Raw genomic sequence first — 22,569 nt, forward strand, 5'->3', positions numbered from 1 at the left:
GTGAGTGACGAGCAGGACTGTACGGCCAGAGCGGACCCGGGTCTACTGGACTGGGAAGGTCCTCCAGGAGGGAGAAACCACCCCGCAGCTCGGGTGTGACCGAGGCGAAGTCGGAGCTGCAGCGAGGAGCCGGGCGGGGCGGGGCCCGCAGGTGAGAGGGGCGGGGCCGGGCCGGTGGGCGGGGCCGGGCGAAGGGCGCGCGCGCCGAGGCCGGACCCCACCTGCGGGCGCCGGGCCCGGGGAGGGGGCGGGCGGGCGCCATGGGCGGGGAGGAGAGCGGGCCTGCGGGAGAGGCGGGCCGGGCGGCCGCTGGGAGGGCCGGCGGACGGAAGAGGGTGGCCGTGGGCCGGGCCCCGCCCCGGGGCCGCCTCCCAGCGGGTTCCGTTGGCCGTGGCTGCCGCGGAGGCTGTGGCGGCGGCGGCCGCCGGGCGGGCGTAAGATGGCGACGGCGGCGGCGGGAGCCCTGGGCCTCCTGTGGGGCTGGCTGTGGAGCGAGCGCTTCTGGCTGCCTCAGAACGTGAGCTGGGCGGACCTGGAGGGCCCGGGCGACGGCTACGGCTACCCGCGCGCCCGCCACATGCTGTCGGTGTTCCCGCTGGCGGCGGGCGTCTTCTCCGTGAGGCTGCTGTTCGAGCGGTGAGCGCCGGGGGCGGCGGGGGCGGCGCGGGGATGCCCGGAGCCCGCGACGCGCGTGCACACGGCGCCTCGGGGGGGGGGGGCGAGAGGGCCCGGGGGCGCGGGTCCCCCCAGCTGCACGCCCCGGGCTTGCGTGGGCATCCGGAAGGCCGCCTCCGGGTCTCCAGGGACCTAGCGGCGACTCGCGCTCCCGCGGAGCCCCACGCGAGGAACAGGAAGGGCCCGGGAGAACCGGCGCTAGCTGGGGTCGCGGGAGCCTGTGGGCTCCGTGCGGGCGCCAGACCTTCCGAGCGACGGAGGTGGCTGCCTGAGATGTGCTGTTCGCTGAAGTCGCTGTCGCTTCTGGGAACCGGATCAGTTAGGCCCCAAGCCCTGATTTGTTAGCGCGTGGACGCCTGTTAGTTTGACAGTCGACGGCTAGCTAGGATAGGGCGTGGTGAAGCCTGAGGCTTCCAAAGTTTGGGGAAGGTGTCAGGAGGAACTGCTGAGCGGGCCTTGGAGGCCTGAGATGGGCGGAGTGGTCATTTTGAAGGCAGTGGAGCCCGGAGGGGGGGGTTATTGGAAACAGCTCTGTGAGCCAGCCTCTAAGGTTGTAGTAGTCTAACATCTTTGCCGAACCATGTGCTCTGGGCTGAAGTTCCCCCTTTCTTTGAATGGTGGGTCTTATCTGCTGCCACAGAGGTAGTATTCAGCGAGGATTTGATGTGATTTATAATGTGGACTTATTACAGCATTGTGTGTTTTTGATAAAGCTTACTCAAACTCCAAGAACTTAACTGCAAAGGCAAGCAGAGGCGTCTTTTTTTTTTTTTTTAAACCTTTATCTAGCGCCAACATGACTGTAACGCAAGAATCGCCTTATCTATCGTGGAGGTATAGTTTAGACAAAATAAGCCATTACTCCGAAAAACTGTTTTGGATTGGTTTGATTTGTCTATGTCTGACTTATCTGTATTTATTAATACTGCTTGTCTCTTGTAAAAGTGTTGTGCCAGACACTCAAGTACAAAAGTAAATATGGAATAAATATATGTAGTAAATGAAACGCAGAAGTTTTTCTGGGCCCCCAGGAACTTGAAGTTTTTCAGGGTAGTCATTATTTTAGGTGTCCCTGAAGGTGGAGGTGCAAGCTTAGGAGAAGGCGAGAGCTGCACATTCTTAGTGTTTGAGGGCTGAACACAAAACTAGTGACCATGGCAGAAAACAGACAGCCCAATATAACTTTTGTTTTCATTGTCACAGGGAGTCTTTGTTTTTCATACAGACATATATCAGTTTTGTGACTTCCCCTGCTATTGATAAACACCCACATATAGAAAGTTCTGTATTCAGATCCTAAAGATCCCCAGATGGCTGGCAACTAGTCCCTAGAGGAGCAACTGGAAAGAATTCTTCCCGGGGGTTCTGTCTGCTTGTTTCTATGGTACTGCGCGTCAGGGAATGGGCAGGCATTCTGTCTGCTGTGACATTTCTCGTCTAGTAAGGGCAAGTACCTTATTTTTTAGTGTGTGATCTTAGGAAAAGTCGGTGCTATTTTGTTTTCCTTTAAGACGCACTAGCTCAGAAAGTGCTTGGAATTGGCTGCTACTCTTTGTGTGCTGGTCTCCCATAAAGGGAACAGAAGCTGTATTTACATTAAACGCCTATCGGAGGCTGGAGCGATGGCTCAGCCATTAAGAACTGTGCCGTCCAGAACCCCTCCCATGTCCCAGGTTTGATTCCCAGCTCCCACATGGCAGCCCACAACCCTGCAGTTCCAGGGCATCCAAGGCCTTCTTCAGTCTCCATGATGCAGACTTACATGCAGTCAAAACATCGATGTAGTTCAAAGCCAGCCTTGAACAATAGTGAGTTACAGAATAATCATGAGATCAAAAATACAGAAAAAGAACAAAATAAACAAACAGAAAAGACCTAACAGAAAAGCCTATCCAAAATAACTGGGAAATTGGTTTTTCCTATATTTTCCCCTTTCCCAATCCTGCCTGTTTTCTCTAGAAACAAAGATGCAGCATTGACTGTAAGTGGCAAGCGGCAAGCCCTTTCTGCTGACTGAGCTGAGCCTCACGACAGCTGGAGCCTGCACTCTGCTTAGAGCACTGAGTTTGATCCCCAGCACTTCAGTGTTGGATGAAAGCCCCGGCATTTTGCTCATTTCCCTACCTTGGAGTTCTTCACTATATTTTCATTTAGCCACTTTCCACGTGTTTCGTTTGCTTGCTTGAGAAAGGGGCCTGACTATGAAGCCAGCTGTCCTGATACTTTACAGCCTAGCTGGCCTTGAACTGACAGAATTCTCTTTCCTTAGAGACAGGGTTCTCTGTGTAGCTTCAGCTGTCCTGGAACCTGTAGATCAGGCTGTCCTTGAACTCAGAGATCTGCCTGCCTCTGCTTCCCAAGTCCTGGGGTTAAGAGCTATGTTTTTTTTTTTTCTTTTTAATTTATTTATGTATACAGTGTTCTGTCAGCATGTACACCTGCACGACAGAAGAGAGCACAGATCTCATTATAGATGGTTATGAGCCACCATGTGGTTGCTGGAAATTGAACTCAGGACCTCTGGAAGAGCAGCCAGTGCTCTTAACCTCTGAGCCATCTCTCCAGCCCAAGAGCTATGTTTTATGTCTTAAGGAGTCTTAACCCTAGCCTGCTTGATTAAAAGCTTCCTTCTTCAGACAAGGTCTTGCCGAGTAGTCTGGGCTAGCTCAGAACTCCGAGTCCTCCTGCCTTGGCCTCCATGGGCTGGGATGGGGGCAGGCCATCAGGCCTGCCTGCTTGTGCTGTCTCACAGTTACTTCCTCCCCTGCTCTGGACACAGTGCTTTTGTTTTCTTTCCATATTCCCTAGAGAACTGGAGCCTCTTCTGATAGCGACTACTTGAAAAACTATCTGACCATAAATAAAATATGTCTCCTGAAGTCCAGATGGCTCCGACTCACTGTGTCACTCAGCCTGGCCTTTCACCCTTGATGCTCTCCTGTCCCCACTGCACAGCTGCACCTGAGGGTGTAGCTCAGAGATAAGAGTGCTCGCTCTGGGCTCAGTCGCTAGCGCTGAGGAGCAGCCACAAGAGTGGAAGGTCTGTGCAGTGCACAGTGCTCATGGAAGGCTTGGAAAGGGTCTGCTCATCTGTACACACGTTCAGGAGGGCTGTCAGGGATGGAGAGATTTCAGTATGACACAGACACTTGTGCTGAATCAGAGAGAGGAAGATGAGATGAGTTCTCTGGCTAAATCTCAACATGCTGTGTGCACGCTGTACCGTCCCTCCTGACGCCCATGATATATCACAAGTGCCAACTCGTCCAGGTTTGTTGCTCTCTTTAATATGATATTGCTAATAAAACCTGGGAGAATGGTTTAAACTAGCTCTTTTGTCTCTTATTTTTGTTTTGCTTCTGAGACAGACAGGCTCTCTTTCGTTCTCAAGCTGCCCTCCCTCTTCCTCCTGACTGTTGGGATTTCAGGCATGAGCAACTACTCTGGATTTTTAAGTTCAGCTTTAATATAACATTGTATGAAACTTGATTCCCAGCTTCCTGCGTACCTATTCCTTCGGATCAAGTAGGAAGGAGCCTGTGACGGGATCCTGACACCACCAGATCTATATAGGCTAATTTACTTTGGGGATGTTATTACAATAGGAGCTTCATGTTGCCAGAAGACAGTTATTTTGTGAAGCACTGTGGACATGGTGGCCACTCTTGCTGTTGCTTATTCTTTCATTCTTCTCTGGTCACTTAAGGTGCCTTCCGGACAACACTTTCTGTCACTGGGAACTGGAAAGGTTCCCTTGCAGGCCAGTTATGTGTTACTCATTCTTGGAGATGGGGTCTTGCTATGCAGCCCTGGCTTGCTTGGATCTTGATATGTAGATAATCAGGTTGGCCTTAAATTCAAGAGGTCTACCTCAGCTTTCAGAGTGCTGGGATTAAAAGCAGGCACCATCACTGCTTGCTGGCACGTTTTCAGCCTGTCTTTCTCTCTCCCCCACAAACAGGGTTTCTCTGTGTAACCCTGGCTCTCCTGGAACCCACTCTGTAGACCAGGCTGACATTGAACTCACCCTGCCTCTACCTCCCCAGTGCTGGCATAATGGTATACACCACCATGCCCAGCTCTAAGTGCAGCTTTTTAAGTTTTTAAAAAATATCCTGGCTGCCCTTCTCCCGTCGATGTCTCCTGTCCCCTCAGTTTAGTCCATATTAGTGCGTCCTGCAGAGGACAGAGCCTTTGAGAGGACCAGCTGGAGAGGCTGATTGGGTTGTAAGGAACACACCCCATTCCACTGTCTCCCTGATCCTGTTGGGTTGGGCACTGTTGAATTGCAAATCACAGAATTAAATGACATTTGCAGGTCAGCAGAGTGAGGCTGGGGAAAATGCTCACGTGGCCCCAGCAGCTAAAACTCTCTTCTCAATTGGTCAATTCCAGATGGTCAGAAGCCCTCTGAGTCCCTCCTCCCTCTGAGAAATCTTCTCTCCTCTCAGTAGGTGTTGGTGTGCTATGGACAAGCCAACATTGTCAGGCCTGAGACTAGGCTTCTGTCACTGAAAACAAACACGTTACTTATTTTTTGTTGGCACCTCCTGATTCAAAATAATAGTGGAGTCTTCTCAGTGAATAAAGAAGAGGCTAATGGAAGAAAGCAGAAATAACATCTGGGGGCTGGAGATGGCCCAGAGGTTACCAGCACTGGCTACTCTTCCAAAGGTTCTGAGTTCAATTCCCAGCAACCACATAGTGGCTCACAACCATCTATAATGAGATCTGCTGCCCTCTTCTGACCTGTAGGCATACATGCAGGCAGAACATTGTATAAATAATAAATAAATAAATCTGAAGGAAAGAAAGAACATCTGTCTCCTCTTTATAGAGTGGGAAGGGGAGATCTGCCTATTTTGAATTCTCTCCAGAGATATTTTCAGGCAAATAAAATTTTAAAAAGAATATACACAGTTTTGACTATTTGTACTAGAATCTATTCCAATTTTATCATTAGGTTGAAATCATATTGGAAAAGGAGTTAATTATAACTATTTCCAAAAACAAATGATGAAGGCAGTTTCCTAGACAGGGTAATTAGAATTAATGCTGTGCAGTGCTGTAACCACCTCTCACTGCACATGGCTTTTAGGATTCCAGATATGCAGCTCAGAGCTGAGATATAAAGCAAATACAAAGTACGCCTGACTTTGAAAAACAGAATCTCAGTCTTCCCTTTTGTTGAGGCGGGGTCTCTTGTACCCCAGGCTGTCTGGTTTATAAAGTGAGGGCTCCCTCAGTGAGCTACTTTCCCAGTCTTAACTTCCTGCATCTACACTTTGACATTCCAGTCCCTGATACAGCTTCTGTCTTGTTTTATTTGAGGCAGGGCCTCCTGTGCCCTATGCTGGCCCCAGACTCCTTATGTATCGGAAGCTGCCTGGCCTTGAGCTCCTAGTCCACCCGCTTTCACTTCCAGAGTGCCAGGATTACAGGTGTGCACTGCCGTCCCAGGGTTAGTATTTTAGATTTGTCAGATAAAACCAGTAATGAAAAATTAGCCTGATGGTGGTACTAAGCATAACTCTATTTTCCTCTCTTATAAGCTGTGGCTGGTAGGGGCTGGAGATGGCTCAGTGGTTAAGAGGGCACACTGCTCTTGCAGAGGACCCAAGTTGGGTTCCCAGCACCCACATCAGGGGGCTCACAACTACTGGTCACTCCAACTCCAAGGGATCCAACAGCCCTGGCCTCCATAAGCACCTGAACTCAGGTGCACATATACATGATTAAAAATAAAATCAATAGTAAAAGGAAGTGCGGCTATTAAAAATATGCTTCTATGGTTCATAAGTGTTATTTACTATTATCATTTGTTTTATTATCAGTATGTTTGTTGTGTTTGGAGTCCATGCGTGCAGGTGCATGCATGCCATAGCACACATGGAGGTCAGAGAACAACTTTTTATTCATTTTAAAGGAATCTCTCTGTGTTGCCCAGCTGCCCTGGAACTCTCTTTGTAGACCCAGGCTGGCCTTGAAGTCACAGAGATCATCTTGCCCCAGTTTCCTGAGTGGGGGTATTAAAGGCAGGCACCATTATATACAGCTTGATTTGGTTTGGTTTGGTTTGATTTCTTTTTTTTTTTTTTGAGACAGGGTTTTTCAGGCTGGCCTTGAACTCAGAGATCCACCTGCCTCTCTGGGATTACAGGTGTGTGCCACTGCGCCCAGCTCCATTTTTTTTTTTTAAGAGGACATTTAAAAATATTTTTAAATTTTTATGTGTATGAGTGTCTTTCTTGCATATATTTCTGTATACTCTGTGTGAACCTGGTATCCCCAGAGGCCAGGAGGGCATCAGGTCCCCTGGAACTGGAGTTAATAGAAGGATGTGCGGTACTGTGTGGATCCTGGGCGCCAAAAATGGTTCTTCTCCAAAAATAGCAAGTGTTCTTACTCAATGGCCACATTGATTCTCACAGGCTGGGTGCATTGACACATACCTCTAATCCCAGCACCAGGGAAGCAGAGGCCAGGCCAGCCTGATAACATGGTGAGTTCTAGGACAGCCGGGCTTTATAGAGAGACTCTGTCTCAAACAAATAAAAACTAGATGTGATAGCATACACTTGTAATCCCATCACTCAGGGTGGAGGAAGGAGGGTCAGAAGAGCCCACCCCACACTGCTAAAAAGTAATAACCTTTATTCAGTGCCATGTAATAAAACAGATCAGAAACTGACAAGATCTTTGTTTGTGTTTTTGTTGTTGATTATTTGGGACAGGGTTTCTCTTTGTAACTCTGGCTGACCTTGAACTTGCTCTATAGACCAGAGCTCCACCTGCCACTTGTGGATGTTTCACTTTATGGTAGGGAAACATGTTTTTGTTATAATCCCAAGTGGGGGGATTTTAGTTTGTCCACACCTGTTAATTGTCTTTGCGGAGCTTTGGCAGCTGGAATTAGTTGAGCTCTGAGGACTTTGAAGGGTATAAATATCCAGGATTTCTGAGTGTGCTGGCACGAGCCTGTAATCCCAGCACTTACAAGGCTGAAGCAAGATCACAAGCTTGAGGACAGCCTAGTAGGCTATAGAGAGTCTATGTCCAAAAACACAGCAGAGGTGGGGTTGAGCTTCAAAGGATAGTCCTTGTAGAGTTTAACTGGCAGGTGGTGGCTGTCTTACAAGTCTTCTTCACAGATACAGAGTGTCTCTATTAGATCAGACTGTTATGATTGCTTAAGTCTTTAGGGAAAGCTCTGATCTTAAATTAAAATTGGTTAACTTGGGGCTGGAGAGCTGCTCATCATTTAGGAGCACGGTTGTTCTTGTCCTGGGTTCGTTCCCAGCACTCACGGGATAACTCGGAACCCTCCCTACCTCCATTTCCAGGAGATGTGACACCCCCCTCCTCACCTCAGCCACTAGCATGCATGCGCACAGGCAGGTCTGTGGGGAAACACACATGCACGTAAAATAAAAATTTGCTCACCGTGAATTTCTGAGTCCTCAGAAGTCAACAATCTCTCCTATACTTGGTAACCCACAGAGTTGACCCAGGAAGTGCTTTGTCTCTAAAGGTGGCACTTCACCTCTAACAAGGATTTTTTTTTTTTTTAAATGAAAGGAATGTATTTATTCATTTAGTCATCCATTCACTGAGACGGGTGTCATTGTATAGGCTGAGCTGGCAGAATTTGCTGTTGTAATCCATGCTGGCCTCCATGTCATGGACTGGAGGAGTATGGCACCATTCTTGGTTTGGTGTGTTTGAGTGTCAGTGTTAAATGTTGAACCTAGGGCCTCATATTCTAGGCATGCTTTCTACATGGAGCTATGTCTGTATCCCTCCCTTTTTATTTTTATTTTTTTTTTACTTTTTATTTTGAGACAAGTCTTAATAAGCTGCCCTGGTTGGCTTTGATCTCACTCTGCAGCTTAGGTAGGCCTTGAACTTGTGATTATCTTGCCTCAGTTTCTGTGATTGTTTGAATGAAAATGGCCTTCATAGGTCCATAGGGAGTGGAACTGTTCAGAGGTGTGGCCTTGTTGGAGGAGGTGTGTCTCCAGGGTAATGGGCTTTGAGGTCTCAGAAGCTCAAGCCAGGCCTGGGTTCAGTCTTCCTTCCTGCTGCCTGTAGACCCAGATGTAGAGCTTCAACTCCTTCTCCATGTCTGTGTGGATGCAACCACACTTCCTGCCATGACAATACTGGACTAAACCTCTGAACTGTAAGCCAGCCCCAATTAAATGTTTTCCTTTGTAAGAGTTGCGGTGAGGCTGGAGAGATGGCTCAGTGGTTAGGAGCACTGGCTGCTCTTCCAAAGGACCTGGGTTCAAATCACAGCACCCACATGACAACTGGCTGTAATACCAGTTTTTGACACCCTCACACAGACATACATGGAGGCAGAGCAGCAATGTAAGTAATATATATACACACACACATACATACGTACATACATACATTTATAAATAAAAGTTAAGCTGGCCATGGTGTCTCTTCACACCAATAAAACCCTAAGACAGTCTCCAAGTAGGTCAGATGGCAAGCCTGCGCTGCCAAGCCTCGCCTAAGAATTACTCTCTCGAGAATTATTACTCACTCGGTGGTCATTGGGGGTTAATTAGCACATGTGCTCCAGGGCAAAAGATAAGAGATATGGCTTCAGAGTGTTTGCCTAGCATCCAAAGGGGCCTGGGTTTGATTACAAAAACAAAACCCACTAAAACCATTGTAATCATGCTTTCAGCCTTTAGGGGACCGCCATAAAGCCAGCAATTAAAGTGCAGTCAGTGTGGACAGGCCCAGTAGGGTGGTGGTGCCTATAAGGAGCTGGAGGTAGGAGGAGCCAAGATTCAAGCTTTTGTTTTGTTTTGTTTTTGGTTTTTTTGTTTTGTTTTGTTACATAGGCTGTTGGTGGACTACATGAGGCCTGCGTTGTTAAGCTTAGAGAAGTAGGATTTAGTTGTGAAATACAGGCTCAGAGCCTCACAGAAAGTCGTTTCTGGAATATGAAGTGGGGGGTAAAGCTTTCTTGAGAAGGAACTTTTTGTTGCCCATTTCCATAATCTACTTGTTTGGTCGTGTGTAATTCAGTTTGAAGCAGATGTACTAAGTTGCACCATCATTAGGAGATTAGCGGGGCTGCAGGGATGACTCAGCAGTGAAGAGCACTGGCTGCTCCTCCAGAGGACCCAAACTTAAATCCCAGCCCCTACCTGGGGGTGATGCAAACCTTGAGTTCCAAGACAGCCAGGGCCATACAGAAAAACCCTGTTTGGAAAAACCAAAAAGAAAAAAGAAGAAGCTGCTAAGTAGGGGTGGGAGCAGCAGCTGGAGAAGGAGGTTGTGGCCGGTGAGATGGCGTCACCCAAAAAGGCACTAGGTCATTTTTCACCTTCTCCCGTCCCCTTCTCATTCTGCCCAGTCATTTCTTCCCCCGCCCTTTTTATTGTCCTGATTTTGTTTTGCTCTTGTTACTGTGTGACCCACTGAATTTAATTAGGGTTTCTTGCCTGAGCGTGGACAACATACTTTTATGACACTAGAGAAGCAGCTCCTCTATTTGGCCATCACTACTGTCCCTGGTCCCTTTGTGTACACTCCCTCTGGTTGTTTTGAGGTACGTAGTTCTGGCTAGCCCTGCTCTGTAGACCATTGTGGCTTTGAATTCTCCGATCCACCTGCCTCTTCTGGAGTGCTGGGATTAAAGGTGTGTTCCCACAACACCCCGTTCTTCCTTTTTTGTGCAACCGTGTTCACCCTTGCAGATTTAGCTATCACATTCTTTTAACTCATGTTCATATATAGCCTTCCTCTCCCTATCCCGTATGTTAACAAGGCCCCCTTTTCAAGTTTATCTGTCTCCTGATCAGTTAATTTTACTTGACATTCAGGCATACATCAACTGATCTGTCACTCTCAAATGCTTATCTTACTGTCTGTTCGGTTGAGACAGCATAATTAACCTAATGATCCCGTTTCTGCAGCCCCATAGCCCATCTTGAGAGCCAAGACAGGTGTCCCACGAAACTAGCCTATTTATGTCACTTGCCACAAAACATCAACTAAGAAACATGGTTTAGACTTTGAATGTCTGTGACTAGCTCACATCCACCATTGAGGGTGGAGCAAATCACCAACACAATACAATTATTAGTGCCGAGAAGCAAAGTGGGCGGCTTTGTACTGACTGACTTGCTCCAGTATTAAGAATCCAGAGAAAAGGCAGAATGAAATTGCCTCTACCATGAGAGTGCTCCTTACCTTCAGGCTGATCCACTAGAAGTAGTGGGTGAGAAGAATAGCTTTCCGGCCAGGCATGGTGCCTCAGCTGTAATCCCAGCACTCAGGAGTCCCACAAGAGGATTGCTGTGGATCCTAGATCAGCAAGGGCTACACAGCAAGATCCTGACTCAACCACTACCACCTTGAAGTCATTTTCAGGCTGAGGAGATAGCTCAGGTAGAGCACTTGCTGAACAACCTAACAAACTGGACCGCTATCCCTGTGTGTGCTACATGGTAGAAAAGATGAGGTGGAGAGCGGAGAATCACGGGAAGCTGGTAGGCCAGCTAGCCTGACTTTCACAATCGTGAACAAAAGAAACTCTGTCTCTAACCAGGTGAAAGGCTGTGCCCTGAGGCCATCTCTGATAGCAGTGCACACCAGGAGCTTTGGCTGCCTACTTATCTAGACCAGTCAGCAAAGAGAAGCCTCTAACGACTTAGTGGACTGAGTGGACTTAGTGTAACACTCGGGAGCAAACTGCTCCAAGCCAGCTACTCAGCAGCAGTATCTCAAACGAGATCTATTCATGTGAATAAGCTCTACTAATGTATACCACTAGAGAAATTAAAAATTTTAAAACATGTTTACATTATTTACAATAATAATGAGCTTGTTACGCGGTAATTTAACATCTTGTGAAAAATAACTTTTCCAAATTAAAAAGAAGAGTGAGTTGTGACTTGAGAGTTGTGCATGCCCTACTTGCTGCCTGGCAGCTATGTTCTGAAGTCAGCTGCATTCCTTCCGTCCCAGTGCGGCTATACCGTGCAGCTGTGTATTTTCATTGTTCACTTATTGGGGGGAGAGAACTCTTACAAAGTCAGGAGCTATTATGAAGGCAGTTTTGGCTTTACAGACCTTCTGAAGGGTGCAAATTCTAGGTAGGTAAGACGGCTCATCGGATAAAGGCACGTGCCTCCCTCCAACTGTCTGCATTTGATCTCTGGGACCCACGTGGTCAGAGGAGAAAACCTCCACACTAATAAAATAGTCACTTTTTAAAGGTTTTGTTTTGCTAATTAAGACAGGCTCTTTCTATGTAGCCCTGGCTAGCCTCAAACTCAGATCTACCTGCGTCTGCCTACGAGCACTGGTATTAGAGGCGTGTACCACCAGAGCTGGCTGAAAAAAAAAGTGTGCATGTAAGTGTACATGTGTATGATGGTGCCCATGGAAACCAAAAGAGTTTGTCAGATCCTGGAGCTGGACTCCTGGGTGTCGGTAAGCCACTCAGGATGGTGCTAGGAAACGAACTCGGGTCGCCTGGAAGAGCGTGCAGCAAGTGCTCTCAGCCACTGCTCTGTCCTCCATGGTTTTGATTCCGGGTCTCACTGACTGGAAATTGACCAGGCTGCTGGCCAGAAAGCCCTTGTCTCTCCAGTGCTGGAGCTGCCAGTGTGCCCCAAGCCTGGCCTTTGTTTCCCTCTAATGGAGGTCAGAGGAGCTTCACACCTGCAAACACCACTGAATGCACTATCTCCAGCCACAGATTTGACTCTGTCTCTGTCTCTTTTCTTCTCAAAGACAGGGTCTCGGGATGTAGCCCTGGCTGGCCTGGACCTTGTTATGTAGAACAGGCTGGCCCCAGTGTTTCCCTGAACTCTGAACTAATGAGGGCAAGAGATGAACTGTGTTAGCTTTGGGATGCTGAGTGCATTCTAGAGTCAGGTAACAGTAAGAAGAATCTCGGTCTACCTGTGGATAAGGCCCTGCTGAGTGAGAGTGGGCACCCAGACCGAAAGAATCTGTTCATCGTGGAAATGACAGCAGCTATGCCTGAGCACAGTAGTCTCACGCAAACTCACACTGCCCTCGCTCCTACTGTATAGCTGAGGATGAACTTGAACCCCTGGTTCTCCCCCTTCCCGTGTGCTAGGATTAAGGCAGTACTGAGAATTAAGCCCAGGGGTTTTTACTTCCTAGGCACATTATTTACCAACTGAACTAAACTGAACTATATTCTGAGTTCGTTACAGGCTACTGTTAATGAACATTTACCATCAGGTACCAGACCACTTACAGATCTTGTCATCTCATCTTTACCTCTGTGACGTGACGGCCAGACTTGTCAACCTCAGTTCATCCCCAGAACCTACACTGTAGATGACATTCCTGTTCCCACAATTCCTCTTCTAACTTTCATTCATATGCCGTAGTACAGGTGTATATCCTCCCGACACACACACACACAGACACACACACACACACACTCTAACATGTATACCAAATAAATGTAAAAATGGTTTTGTTTTGTTTTTTTTAATAAAAACTGATCTGTTTGTGAGGGTAAAGGCCTTTAACCCCAGCACTCAGGAGGCAGAGGCGTTCTTTTTGTTTTGTTTTGTTTTTTTGTTGTTGTTTATTTGTTTGAGATAGCCTTGGTTGTCCAGGACTCTTTGTAGACCAGGCTGGCCTCAAACTCACAGAGCTCCCACCTGCCTCTGCCTCCCTGAGTGCTGGGATCACAGGTGTGCGCCACTGTGCCTGGCTGGCTCTCTGTGCTTTCGAGGCCACCCTGGTCTGCATAGATTCAGGCCAGTGGGGGACACAGAGGAAGACTTTGCCTTAAAAACAACAACCACAAAACCTTTGCTGGGATGGAGAGATGGCTGGGTGCTAGAGTGCTTATTGCTCTTCCAGGGAAGCTGATTAGGTTCCTGGCATCTGTGCTGGGCAACTAACCACCTCTTGTAACTCCAGTTCCAGGGGCATCTGACACATCTGGCTTCCATGGACAGAAATATTTTTAAATAAGTAAATAATAAGCATTACTAGATGCCCTCCCACTCTGAGCTTTTGACTTCCTTTACGGCCTCTCAGTTGCCAGTGTGTAACTCCAGCTCTGAGCTTTATTCAGCTTTCAGTGCCTCTGGCCTGAGGAAGGGACGTGGGCAAGGGGCGAAGGGGGACCCACAAAGGCTGTCTTCTGCTTTTGGATCTTTGTACAATAATGTTGCTAAGAGCATATGATAGGGAACTTTTTGGTCTCAACAACAACAAAATGACTGTGTTGATTACCCTTTTGAGTGTTACTTAACACCAGATCCAAATTGAGATCCAGTAGAGCCGGAACAGGTTTCTCTAGACCAGTTACTCTGATCGCCGAGTACCGTGGTTAGAGTGTCTGTTGCTGTGATAAGACACTATAACCAACAGCAACCTGGGGAGAAAAGGAGTTATTTCAGCTTCCGCCTCCACGTCACAGTCCAGCGCTGAGGAGTCAAGGCAGGGACTCAGGCAGGGGCCCAGAGGTGGGAACCGATGCAGACGCCATGGAGGAGCGCTGCTTACTGGTCACAGAACTTCAGTAAGAAAAAATGTTTGATATCTGTGTTTATAAGGACTGTGAGCTGAGCTGGAGGTAAAATACTAGCAGATAGTAATGTAGCGGCACCAGTATGGAGATGGGCATGTCCAGCGAGAAAGCAGTCTATAGCTGTAGTTGAGGCCATGCTCTGAAAAGTGTTTGCCCGAAGTTTTCATAGAAAATATAGGTGTTTCTTTATAGAAGAAAACAATACCATTTCTCGTTCTCCATCCTCAGAGATAATGCTGGCTGGGAACTTAGTTCTGAGCCGTGGAGACGGTGGTGGGGAAAGGTCTTGTCTTGAGGGCCTTCTCTGACTCCCCGGAGTCCGCAGGGAGCTGGACAGGGCAAGCGTTGCTGCCCTCCCAGTGTCCCTGCAGTGAGGCGGAGCAGCTCGCAGCTGTGTCTCAAAGAAGCTAGGAGGAAGAACCAACACCTGTACGGGACCACGCGCATGTGCCACCACACCTGGCCTGGTCTTCTGGTGTGAGGGGAATTGCTAACACTTGGCTTGTGACAGTATTTCACGAACACTGTCTTTATTACTTGTGTCTAGGAAACAGGGTCTGGCCACCCCTCTAGTGCCGGGATTAAAGGCACCACCTAGTATAGTACACCACCACACCAGGCAATCCAACTGTTTTGTTTTGTTTTGCTTTTTTGTTATTTTTTAAGACAGTGTTTGTAGCCATGGCTGGCCTGGAACTCACAGAGATACATCAGCCTCTGCCTGTGCTGAAATTAAAGGCCTCACCAAGCCCAATCCACGGTTTTGTTTTTTTGAGATAGGGTTTCTCTGTGTAGCCCTGGCTTTCCTGGAATTCCCTCTATACTTCAGGCTGGCCTTGAACTCACAGAGACTCTCCTGCCTCTGCCTCCTGAGTGCACCATCACTGCCCAGCCCAATCTACCCTTTAAATATAGGTCTTTTCAAGTAAGTCAGTGGCAGAATATGAAACCAAATAACAGATTTCTGGATCCTAGTCTTGTGTTTCTGCTTTTTCTCACATGGATCTACCAGTGAGGACTCTGATCGCGCTTAGCAAACCGTATTTAGAACTGGACCTTGGATTTCCTCTGTTACAGATTTATTGCCAAGCCCTGCGCACTCCATGTTGGCATTGAAGATAGTGTCCTCTATCAGCTGGAATCCAATGACACCCTTGAGAAGGTGTTCTTGTCTATTACTAAGGTAAGTACTCGGAGAGCAAGGGGCGGAAAGTCACATGAAGGCTTCTCCACATTGGGGAAATAGCGAATGTAGGAATGGTCAGGGCGGGAAGAGGTGACTTCACGCTGGGTGGTCAGCTCTGTACCTGTGTAGAGAACTTGGCCTCACAGGGCCTCACAGGATACTTTTCTGACAGAACCCCTGTGCTTACACACCTTTAGGCTTGCTCCTTAGCATCTACCCCCGTCCCCTTCCGCAAACACACATCATGTTTTGTTTTCACTTTTTCTTGTCCAGCTTCTCATCAAGGTGAGAGTGGTTCTAGTGAACTTTGTACTTGGGTTTTGTTTGAACATATGAGTGTTTAGCCTGCATGTGTGTAGTGTGCCCCACATGTGTGCCTGCATATGTGTAATGTGTCCCACATGTGTGCCTGGTCCTGGTGGAGGAGAGAAGACATCAAATCTCCTGGAACCCAAGTTACAGACAGATATGAGCTGCTATGTGGGTGCTGGGACTTGAACTGTGCGTGATCCTTTGCAAGAGCACTTCTTAACCACTGAGCCATCTCTCCAGCCTCAGTTTTTTGTTTGTGTTTTCTTAAATGTGTGTGTGTGTGTGTGTGTGTGTGTGTGTGTGTGTGTGTGTGTGAAACTAAGACGACAACTTCTGGGAATTAGTACTGTGTGGGTCCAGGGATCAAACTCAAGTCCTGAGGCTTGGCAGCAAGTGCTTCTACCTGTTGAGCGATCTCACAGGCCCTGCAGTTAGTTTGCTTTTAATTGCTTTCTGCATTTTATATGTATGTGATTTTGCCTGCGTGTATATAAAGCACACTTCATGTTACATGTGCCTTCAGAGGACATCATCAGATCCCTGGGACTGGAATTAGGGATTGTTCTGAGAACTGAACTGTGATCCTCTTGAGCAGTCTGTTCTTAACTGAGCCATCTCTCCGGCCCCCAGTTTGTTTTTTGAATGCCCTTTTTAAATTCAGCTTGAGCTGGAGAGAGAGAAGGCTAAAGAAGAATGCGTGAGATAGGGATTATTTATTACTAAAAAGTTATTTTGAGTTGAAATTGGGGGGAAAATCATTGCAGTTTTATCAGGTGTGAGGGGTGAAAATGTAATTGGTAGGGAAAGTGTGAAGTATAAAGTGAAGATCAATTGCTCTAGAGCTGCTATTCTAACTGTGTAGAAGTTCCCCAAGCTGTATAGAGCTGACACTGGGCAAGTGTTTTACTTCCTCAAACCCGCTGAGTGACGTTTGTATTTCTAAGTTAATTTGTATGGATTTGTTAATTAATAAAGTGGATTTAATTAAAAACTGGTTTGGGGATAAAACCTGGAAATGGTAAGTGCACGTGAGCCACTGTGGTCATCACCTTTTGCCACTCCGCTAGTAAGAGGGCCTTCACAGGAGTGTGGACAGGGAGAGTTCTAACTCTGGCCTTTCACCCCAGTACCCTGACGAGAAGAGGCTGGAAGGCCTGTCCAAGCAGCTGGACTGGGATGTCCGAAGAATCCAGTGCTGGTTTCGCCATCGCAGGAGCCAGGGCAAGCCCCCAACGCTCACCAAGTTCTGTGAGAGCATGTATGTGTGCACAGGGGGGTGGAGAGTGGGAAGGGTGGGAGACAGTTGCACTTTTTTGTGTGTGAGGGGGAATTAGTTTGCATCAGGGTAGTAAGACAGTCATTTGACTGGAATGTTCAAGAGAAGATTTCAAAGGGCAAGGAGCAGTGGAAATCAAGCTCATGTCCTGGTGCTTCTCAATCAGGTCTTTTAAGTGAGTGAATAGCAGAACCCTTGTAGAAGTTGGCCAGGACAGAATTGGGAAACCGGTCACATTTGTTCCCCTAGTCATCCTTGCCACTATGGCAAGATGATTCCATTCTGTTGCTTCTTTTCAGATAGCTTGAGCCAGGTGTGGTGACACACGCCTTCAATCCACAGCACCCGGAGACATGTGGATTTCCAGTTTCAGGCCAGCCAAAGTCAGAGTGACACGCTGTCTGCCTACCTATTTTTTTGTTTTAAAGTGGCCTGGAGGGCTGGGGAGATGGCTCAGTGGTTAAGGGCACTGTCTGCTCTTTCAGAGGACCCAGGTTCAATTCCCAGCAGCCACACAGTGGCTCACATCCATTTATACAGGGATTTGGTGCCCTCTCCTGGTGTGCAGGTGTACATACAGATAGAGCACACATATATGTAAAATAAATAAATATTAAAAAAAAAAAAAAAAGTGGCCTGGAGAGGTAGTTCAATAGTTTAATGTACTCAGTACTCTTCCAGAGAATCCAAGCTTATTTCCCAGCAGCCACATCAGGACATTCAGAACCCTCAGTAACTCCAAATCCACATCTGAAATGTTTGGCCTCCTTGGGCACCTGTCCTCAGGTACACACACACACATTAAAAATTAATGATATAGCCAGGTGTGGTATCACATGCCTTTAGAGGTGGGTAGACAAAGAGAGTTCAAGGACAGCCAAGGCTACACCAAGGAACCCTGTTTTTGCTTTTGTTTGTAAACTGGGAGTGAATTCCAGTAACTGCATTTATATAGGTAGGTATGTATACCCCCGCCCATCCTGACAGACTAGTCCCAGCCTGCTCTATATCTGCATTTTTATAGGAAGTTTCACTCTTCTGAGAAATATCATACTTGAAATCACAGAGGGGTTTGTTTGTTTTTTAAAACAGGGTTTCTCTCTGTGTAACCCTGGCTGTCCTGGAACACACTATGTAGACCAGGCTGGTCTCAAACTCAGAGATCTGCCTGCCTCTGCCTCCCAAGTGCTGGGATTAAAGGCATGTACCACCATTGTCATGCAATCCAGAGTTTTTGATTCTCTAGAAATGGCTATTAGTCATTGTCATGCAGTTTTTTTTGTTGTTGTTTTGTTTTGTCATACAGTTTTAAAATTGAGTACTATGAAGGAGTCTGATAGGAAAGGAAACAAGCCAGTGTATTTCTTGGGAATCTACTGTAAACAAAGGCTCAAAGCTGACACTGGCTTTTTAGAGATCAGTTTTGTCTTACTACGCTGCTTTGATTTCCCTAGCCTGATTTTTTTTGGGGGGGTGGGGCTAAGGGGTGGGGAAAGTGGCCATTTATCTAACCTTGACTCTCTGCTCACGCAGGTGGAGATTCACTTTTTATTTATGTGTGTTCTGCTATGGAATTAGATTTCTCTGGTTGGTGAGTCTATAAATTTTTTTCTGTGCTCTCGTTGTGTGTGTGTGTGTGTGTGTGTGTGTGTGTGTGTGTGTGTGTGTTTAAAGATTTATTTATTATCTACACAGCATTCTGCCTACACATCAGAAGAGGGCACCAGATCTCACTATATATGGTTATGAGCCGCCTTGTGGTAGCTGGGAAATGAACTCAGGACCTTTGGAAGAACAGCCTGTGTTCTTAACCTCTGAGCCACTTTTCCAGCCCTTGTTTTGTTTTGTTTTGATTTTTAAGAATATTTACTTAATTGTGTACAATGTTCTGTCTGCTTGTACACCTGCATGCCAGAAGAGGGCACCAGATCTCATTGTAGATGGTTGTGAGCTACCATATGGTTGCTGGAAATTGAACTCAGGACCTCTGGAAGAACAGCCAGTGCTTTTAACCTCTAAGCCAGCTCTCCAGCTCTCATCGGGTTTTAATCCTGTTTAGATGCCGCAATTTCTAGAAGTGAACATTAAATACCTCCAGCTCCTCTGTATGCTTGTATTTGAAAAGAAGGGACATTTAAAGTCTGTAAGCTTTCCACTTTAGGATGCAGAAAAGGGGCTGATCTCATGGGCCCACTCCTACACAGAGACTGCAGGCCACTGATGCCTGCTGAGACAGGGAGAATCATTCTTCTTCAGGCATGAGCCCCCTAATTGGTTACCCAGTACCCAGCAGTCAGTCTGAAGTCATAGACATACAAGCAGCACTAAATGGACTCCTGTATTATATATTTACACATTATTACGTACACACAATAATAATTAAAGAGAAAGAGGCCATGAATTGAGAAGACACCAGGCAGGTTTCCAAACAGGATCTGTCTACATAGTCCTGTCCTGGAATTCACTACATAGATGAGGCTGGCCTCAAACTCCGAGATCCTCCTGCTTCTGCCTCCTGAGTGCTGGGATCAAAGGTGCGCCACCATGCATGGCTGCATATTTAATTTTTAAAAATGGTAAAAACAAACAAAATTTAAAAAGGAACAACGAAGAAAAGAGGGCTGGAAAATATATTAAAAAGATAGAAAGAGGTGTAGAAAGAAGGAAGGAAGGCAAAGGCGCCAGAGAGATGCTTCATGCTTAAGAGTGATTGCTTTTCCAGAGGAGCCAAGTTTGGTTCCCAGCACCTGTGATTTGTGGCTCACAAATGTTTGTGATTCCAGCTTAAAGGGATCCAACACCCACTTCTAGCCTCTCTGGGTGCCCACACCTGTATGGCAGACATACAGGTACATATACAAACAAAAAATCTTAAGGATATAAGATGTAAAAAAGAACAAGGTAGATCTAAAGTAGATTAAAGAAAAGAAATAATCAACATAGAGACTATAAGTATAGCTCACTCAGTGAGATCCTGGATATGATCACAGGACTGTGAGTTGAAGAAGGGGCAAAATTAATGATGAAATAGTCCTTAGACAAGTGTCAGTTCTCGAAAAAGTTCCGTCATAACTGATAACTCCGTACCAGGCGCAGCAGCGCCTGCCTGTGATACAGTCCTCACAGCTGCTGCACGAGTTCAAGGCCCTCCTGGGCTGTACAAGGAGAACCTGTCTCAAAAAAAAAAAAAAAAAAAAGATGAACTACAGATGAGGGAAATGTGTATCACCAATATAAAGAGGGTATCACTATAGATCCTTTACATACTATTGAAGCTGGGCATGGTGGCACACACCTTTAATCCCACTCAGAGAGGCAGAGGCAGGGGCATCTGTGATTTCAAGACCAGCCTGGTCTATAGAGTGAGTCCAGGACAGCCAAGGCTACATAGAGAAACCCTGTCTTGGGGAGAGAGGGAGATTGATTTTTGGGACTGGGAAGGTAACTGAGTTGGTGAAAAGCTTCCCATCAGAGCACTGAGACCTGAATTGGGGTCCCCAGTGCCTCTGTGGCACAGGCTAGCCTAGAACTCAGTCATCCCCCTGCTTCTGCATGTACCACCAGACCCAGGTAGTCTTAACACGAGCCCTCATTATGTTGTCCCACCTAGTCCAGAACTCACTGTGTAGCCCAGACTAAGCTCCAAATCCAATACTTGAGAGGCTTTCTGTGAGTTCAAGGCTAGCCTGAGCTTTCTTGTCCTTTCTTCTGTTTGCTCTTGTTTGTTTGTTTGCTTTTTGAGGCAGACTCTTGCTAGGTAGCTCTGGCTAGCCATTAACCTGCTTTGTGGCTCAAACTGGCCTCGAACTTGAAATTGCTGCCTAGGCTTCCCACATGCTAGGATTGCTGGTCCACCACAACACCTAGCTTCCCTCTTTCTTGTACCCCTGACTTGGGAGAAAAGGAATATGCAGGGTAGATCTTGTAGCTGTGTTGGGGACTAAAGGCCAACCTGTATTATCTGTTGTTTTTTTGTTTTTATTTTCTTTCTTAGTCGCCTTGGTTCTGGGACACCCGACAGTGCTGGCAGAACTATCCATATCAGGTAGGACTTGAGCCGTTTCAAGACAGACCCTGTATTTGTGTGAGGTGAGGTGGGTGACAGTGCATTGTCAGTCTAGTACAGCTAGCACAGGCACAGTTCTCTGACATGGTGAGTGAGTCCTTTTGAGAGCCAAGGCATCTCTATCCGGCACTGATAGCAGAAATACTGTGAGCTTTTATCCAGTGAGCCTCTGCATGCCCCTGCAGTAGTGGAAAGAAAAGCAATTCTCTGCTATTAATAAGGTCCTTAACTCAGATTCCATCTGAGTCTATGCTATACTGTAAAACTATCAGGGAAGTGAAAAGTGGAAGGAGGAGGCCGAAGCCCACTTTGTCCAGATGCACCAAGTGGGTTGTGGTATGGGAAGACGAGAGCCGAGATGAGTTTACAGAAGCGCAGAGGGAAAGGGCTGGCGTCTCAGAAGGCCCAGGCTTGGCTACTGGGGCTCTTGGGAAGCAGTGAAGAAGAAGGGAAGAAGGGACTAAGCCGTGTGGTTGCTGCAGAGCTGGAACGCCCTGACTAGCTGCTGTCCTGACTGTTCTTTTCTTTTCCAGCCACTCTCCAGAGAGCTTTACCACTATTATATCATGGAGCTGGCTTTCTACTGGTCACTCATGTTCTCTCAGTTTACAGATGTTAAAAGAAAGGTAAGGACGTCAGCCTCTGGGCTGCTTTCTAACAGCTCTGTCATCATGATACATTCCCTCATATGAGAGAAGGTGGGTGTGGCAAGCTGTCAGTATCTTTCCACGGTGTTTCCAGAGATGAGACGTAAGGAGTGGTGGAGTGTGTTTACGGTGGTCAGGCCAGTAGTAGGGAGAGCAGCAGTGAGGCTGCAGATAAGCGTGGCCTTTCCTTCTTTGCACTCCTGTTCTTTTATACCAGAGCTCAGGGAATTAGGTAGAACCTGGAGTACCAACGCCTGATTCGGAAAAGGACTTGATTTTAAAAAAATTAAGATTCAGAAAAGTGAGTTGACTTACCCACAGTGATAGTTCGATATAACTTGTATTTTGTAAAGCCAGACAGGAAGAGAATCTTTGTTTACCTGTCTTACCCATTCTTTTCCACTGGCCAGAGAAGTACGGTTTAAGAATTCCAGCTATTGTCATTTCACTGTGACCATAACACTTGACAAACAATTTAAAGGTGAAAGCTTTGTTTTGGCAGAGTTTTCCTCCACCATGGCAGTGAAGTAGTTAGTTCCTGGCAACAGGAGTCTTGGAAGCGAACTACATCACTGAACAGTAAACAGAGAAAGTGTCCTAGGAACCATCGGGCCGGTTTGGCCTTCAGATGCCAGCCCTGCTTACCTACCAGTTGGGGCTGCGACTCCTAATGCTTCCACAGCCTCCCAAGATAGTGCCAGTGCCTGGGCAAAGGCATCTAGAGCATGAGCCTGTGGATAAAGACAGACTTAAACCTGAAAGCCAAGAGTATTTGCATTATGATAACTTCTTGCTAGGTGGAAGGAAGGAAGGAAGGAAGGAAGGAAGGAAGGAAGGAAGGAAGGA

At 47.1% G+C, this 22,569-nt stretch overlaps 1 protein-coding gene across 3 annotated transcripts in view; it reads left to right on the forward strand.

Annotated features, from left to right (window-relative positions):
* Positions 1 to 368: 368 nt before the first annotated feature.
* Cers5 (ceramide synthase 5) overlaps positions 369 to 22,569 on the forward strand; it is a 27,298-nt gene continuing 5,097 nt past the window's right edge. For 2 of the 3 annotated variants that reach the window (XM_055627000.1, XM_055626998.1), the window contains exons 1-6: positions 372 to 636; positions 15,314 to 15,419; positions 16,862 to 16,992; positions 18,544 to 18,601; positions 21,005 to 21,055; positions 21,610 to 21,702. In XM_055627000.1, coding sequence (XP_055482975.1) covers positions 440 to 636; positions 15,314 to 15,419; positions 16,862 to 16,992; positions 18,544 to 18,601; positions 21,005 to 21,055; positions 21,610 to 21,702 — 636 coding nt within the window. In that variant the 5' untranslated portion in view covers positions 372 to 439. Of the gene's footprint in view, positions 637 to 15,313; positions 15,420 to 16,861; positions 16,993 to 18,543; positions 18,602 to 21,004; positions 21,056 to 21,609; positions 21,703 to 22,569 lie in introns of all 3 variants that reach the window. The other variant, XM_055626999.1, reaches the window with a different exon arrangement.

Source organism: Psammomys obesus, unplaced genomic scaffold (assembly GCF_907164565.1).
Source record: "Psammomys obesus unplaced genomic scaffold, mPsaObe1.curated_primary_1811, whole genome shotgun sequence".
NCBI lineage: Eukaryota > Metazoa > Chordata > Mammalia > Rodentia > Muridae > Psammomys > Psammomys obesus.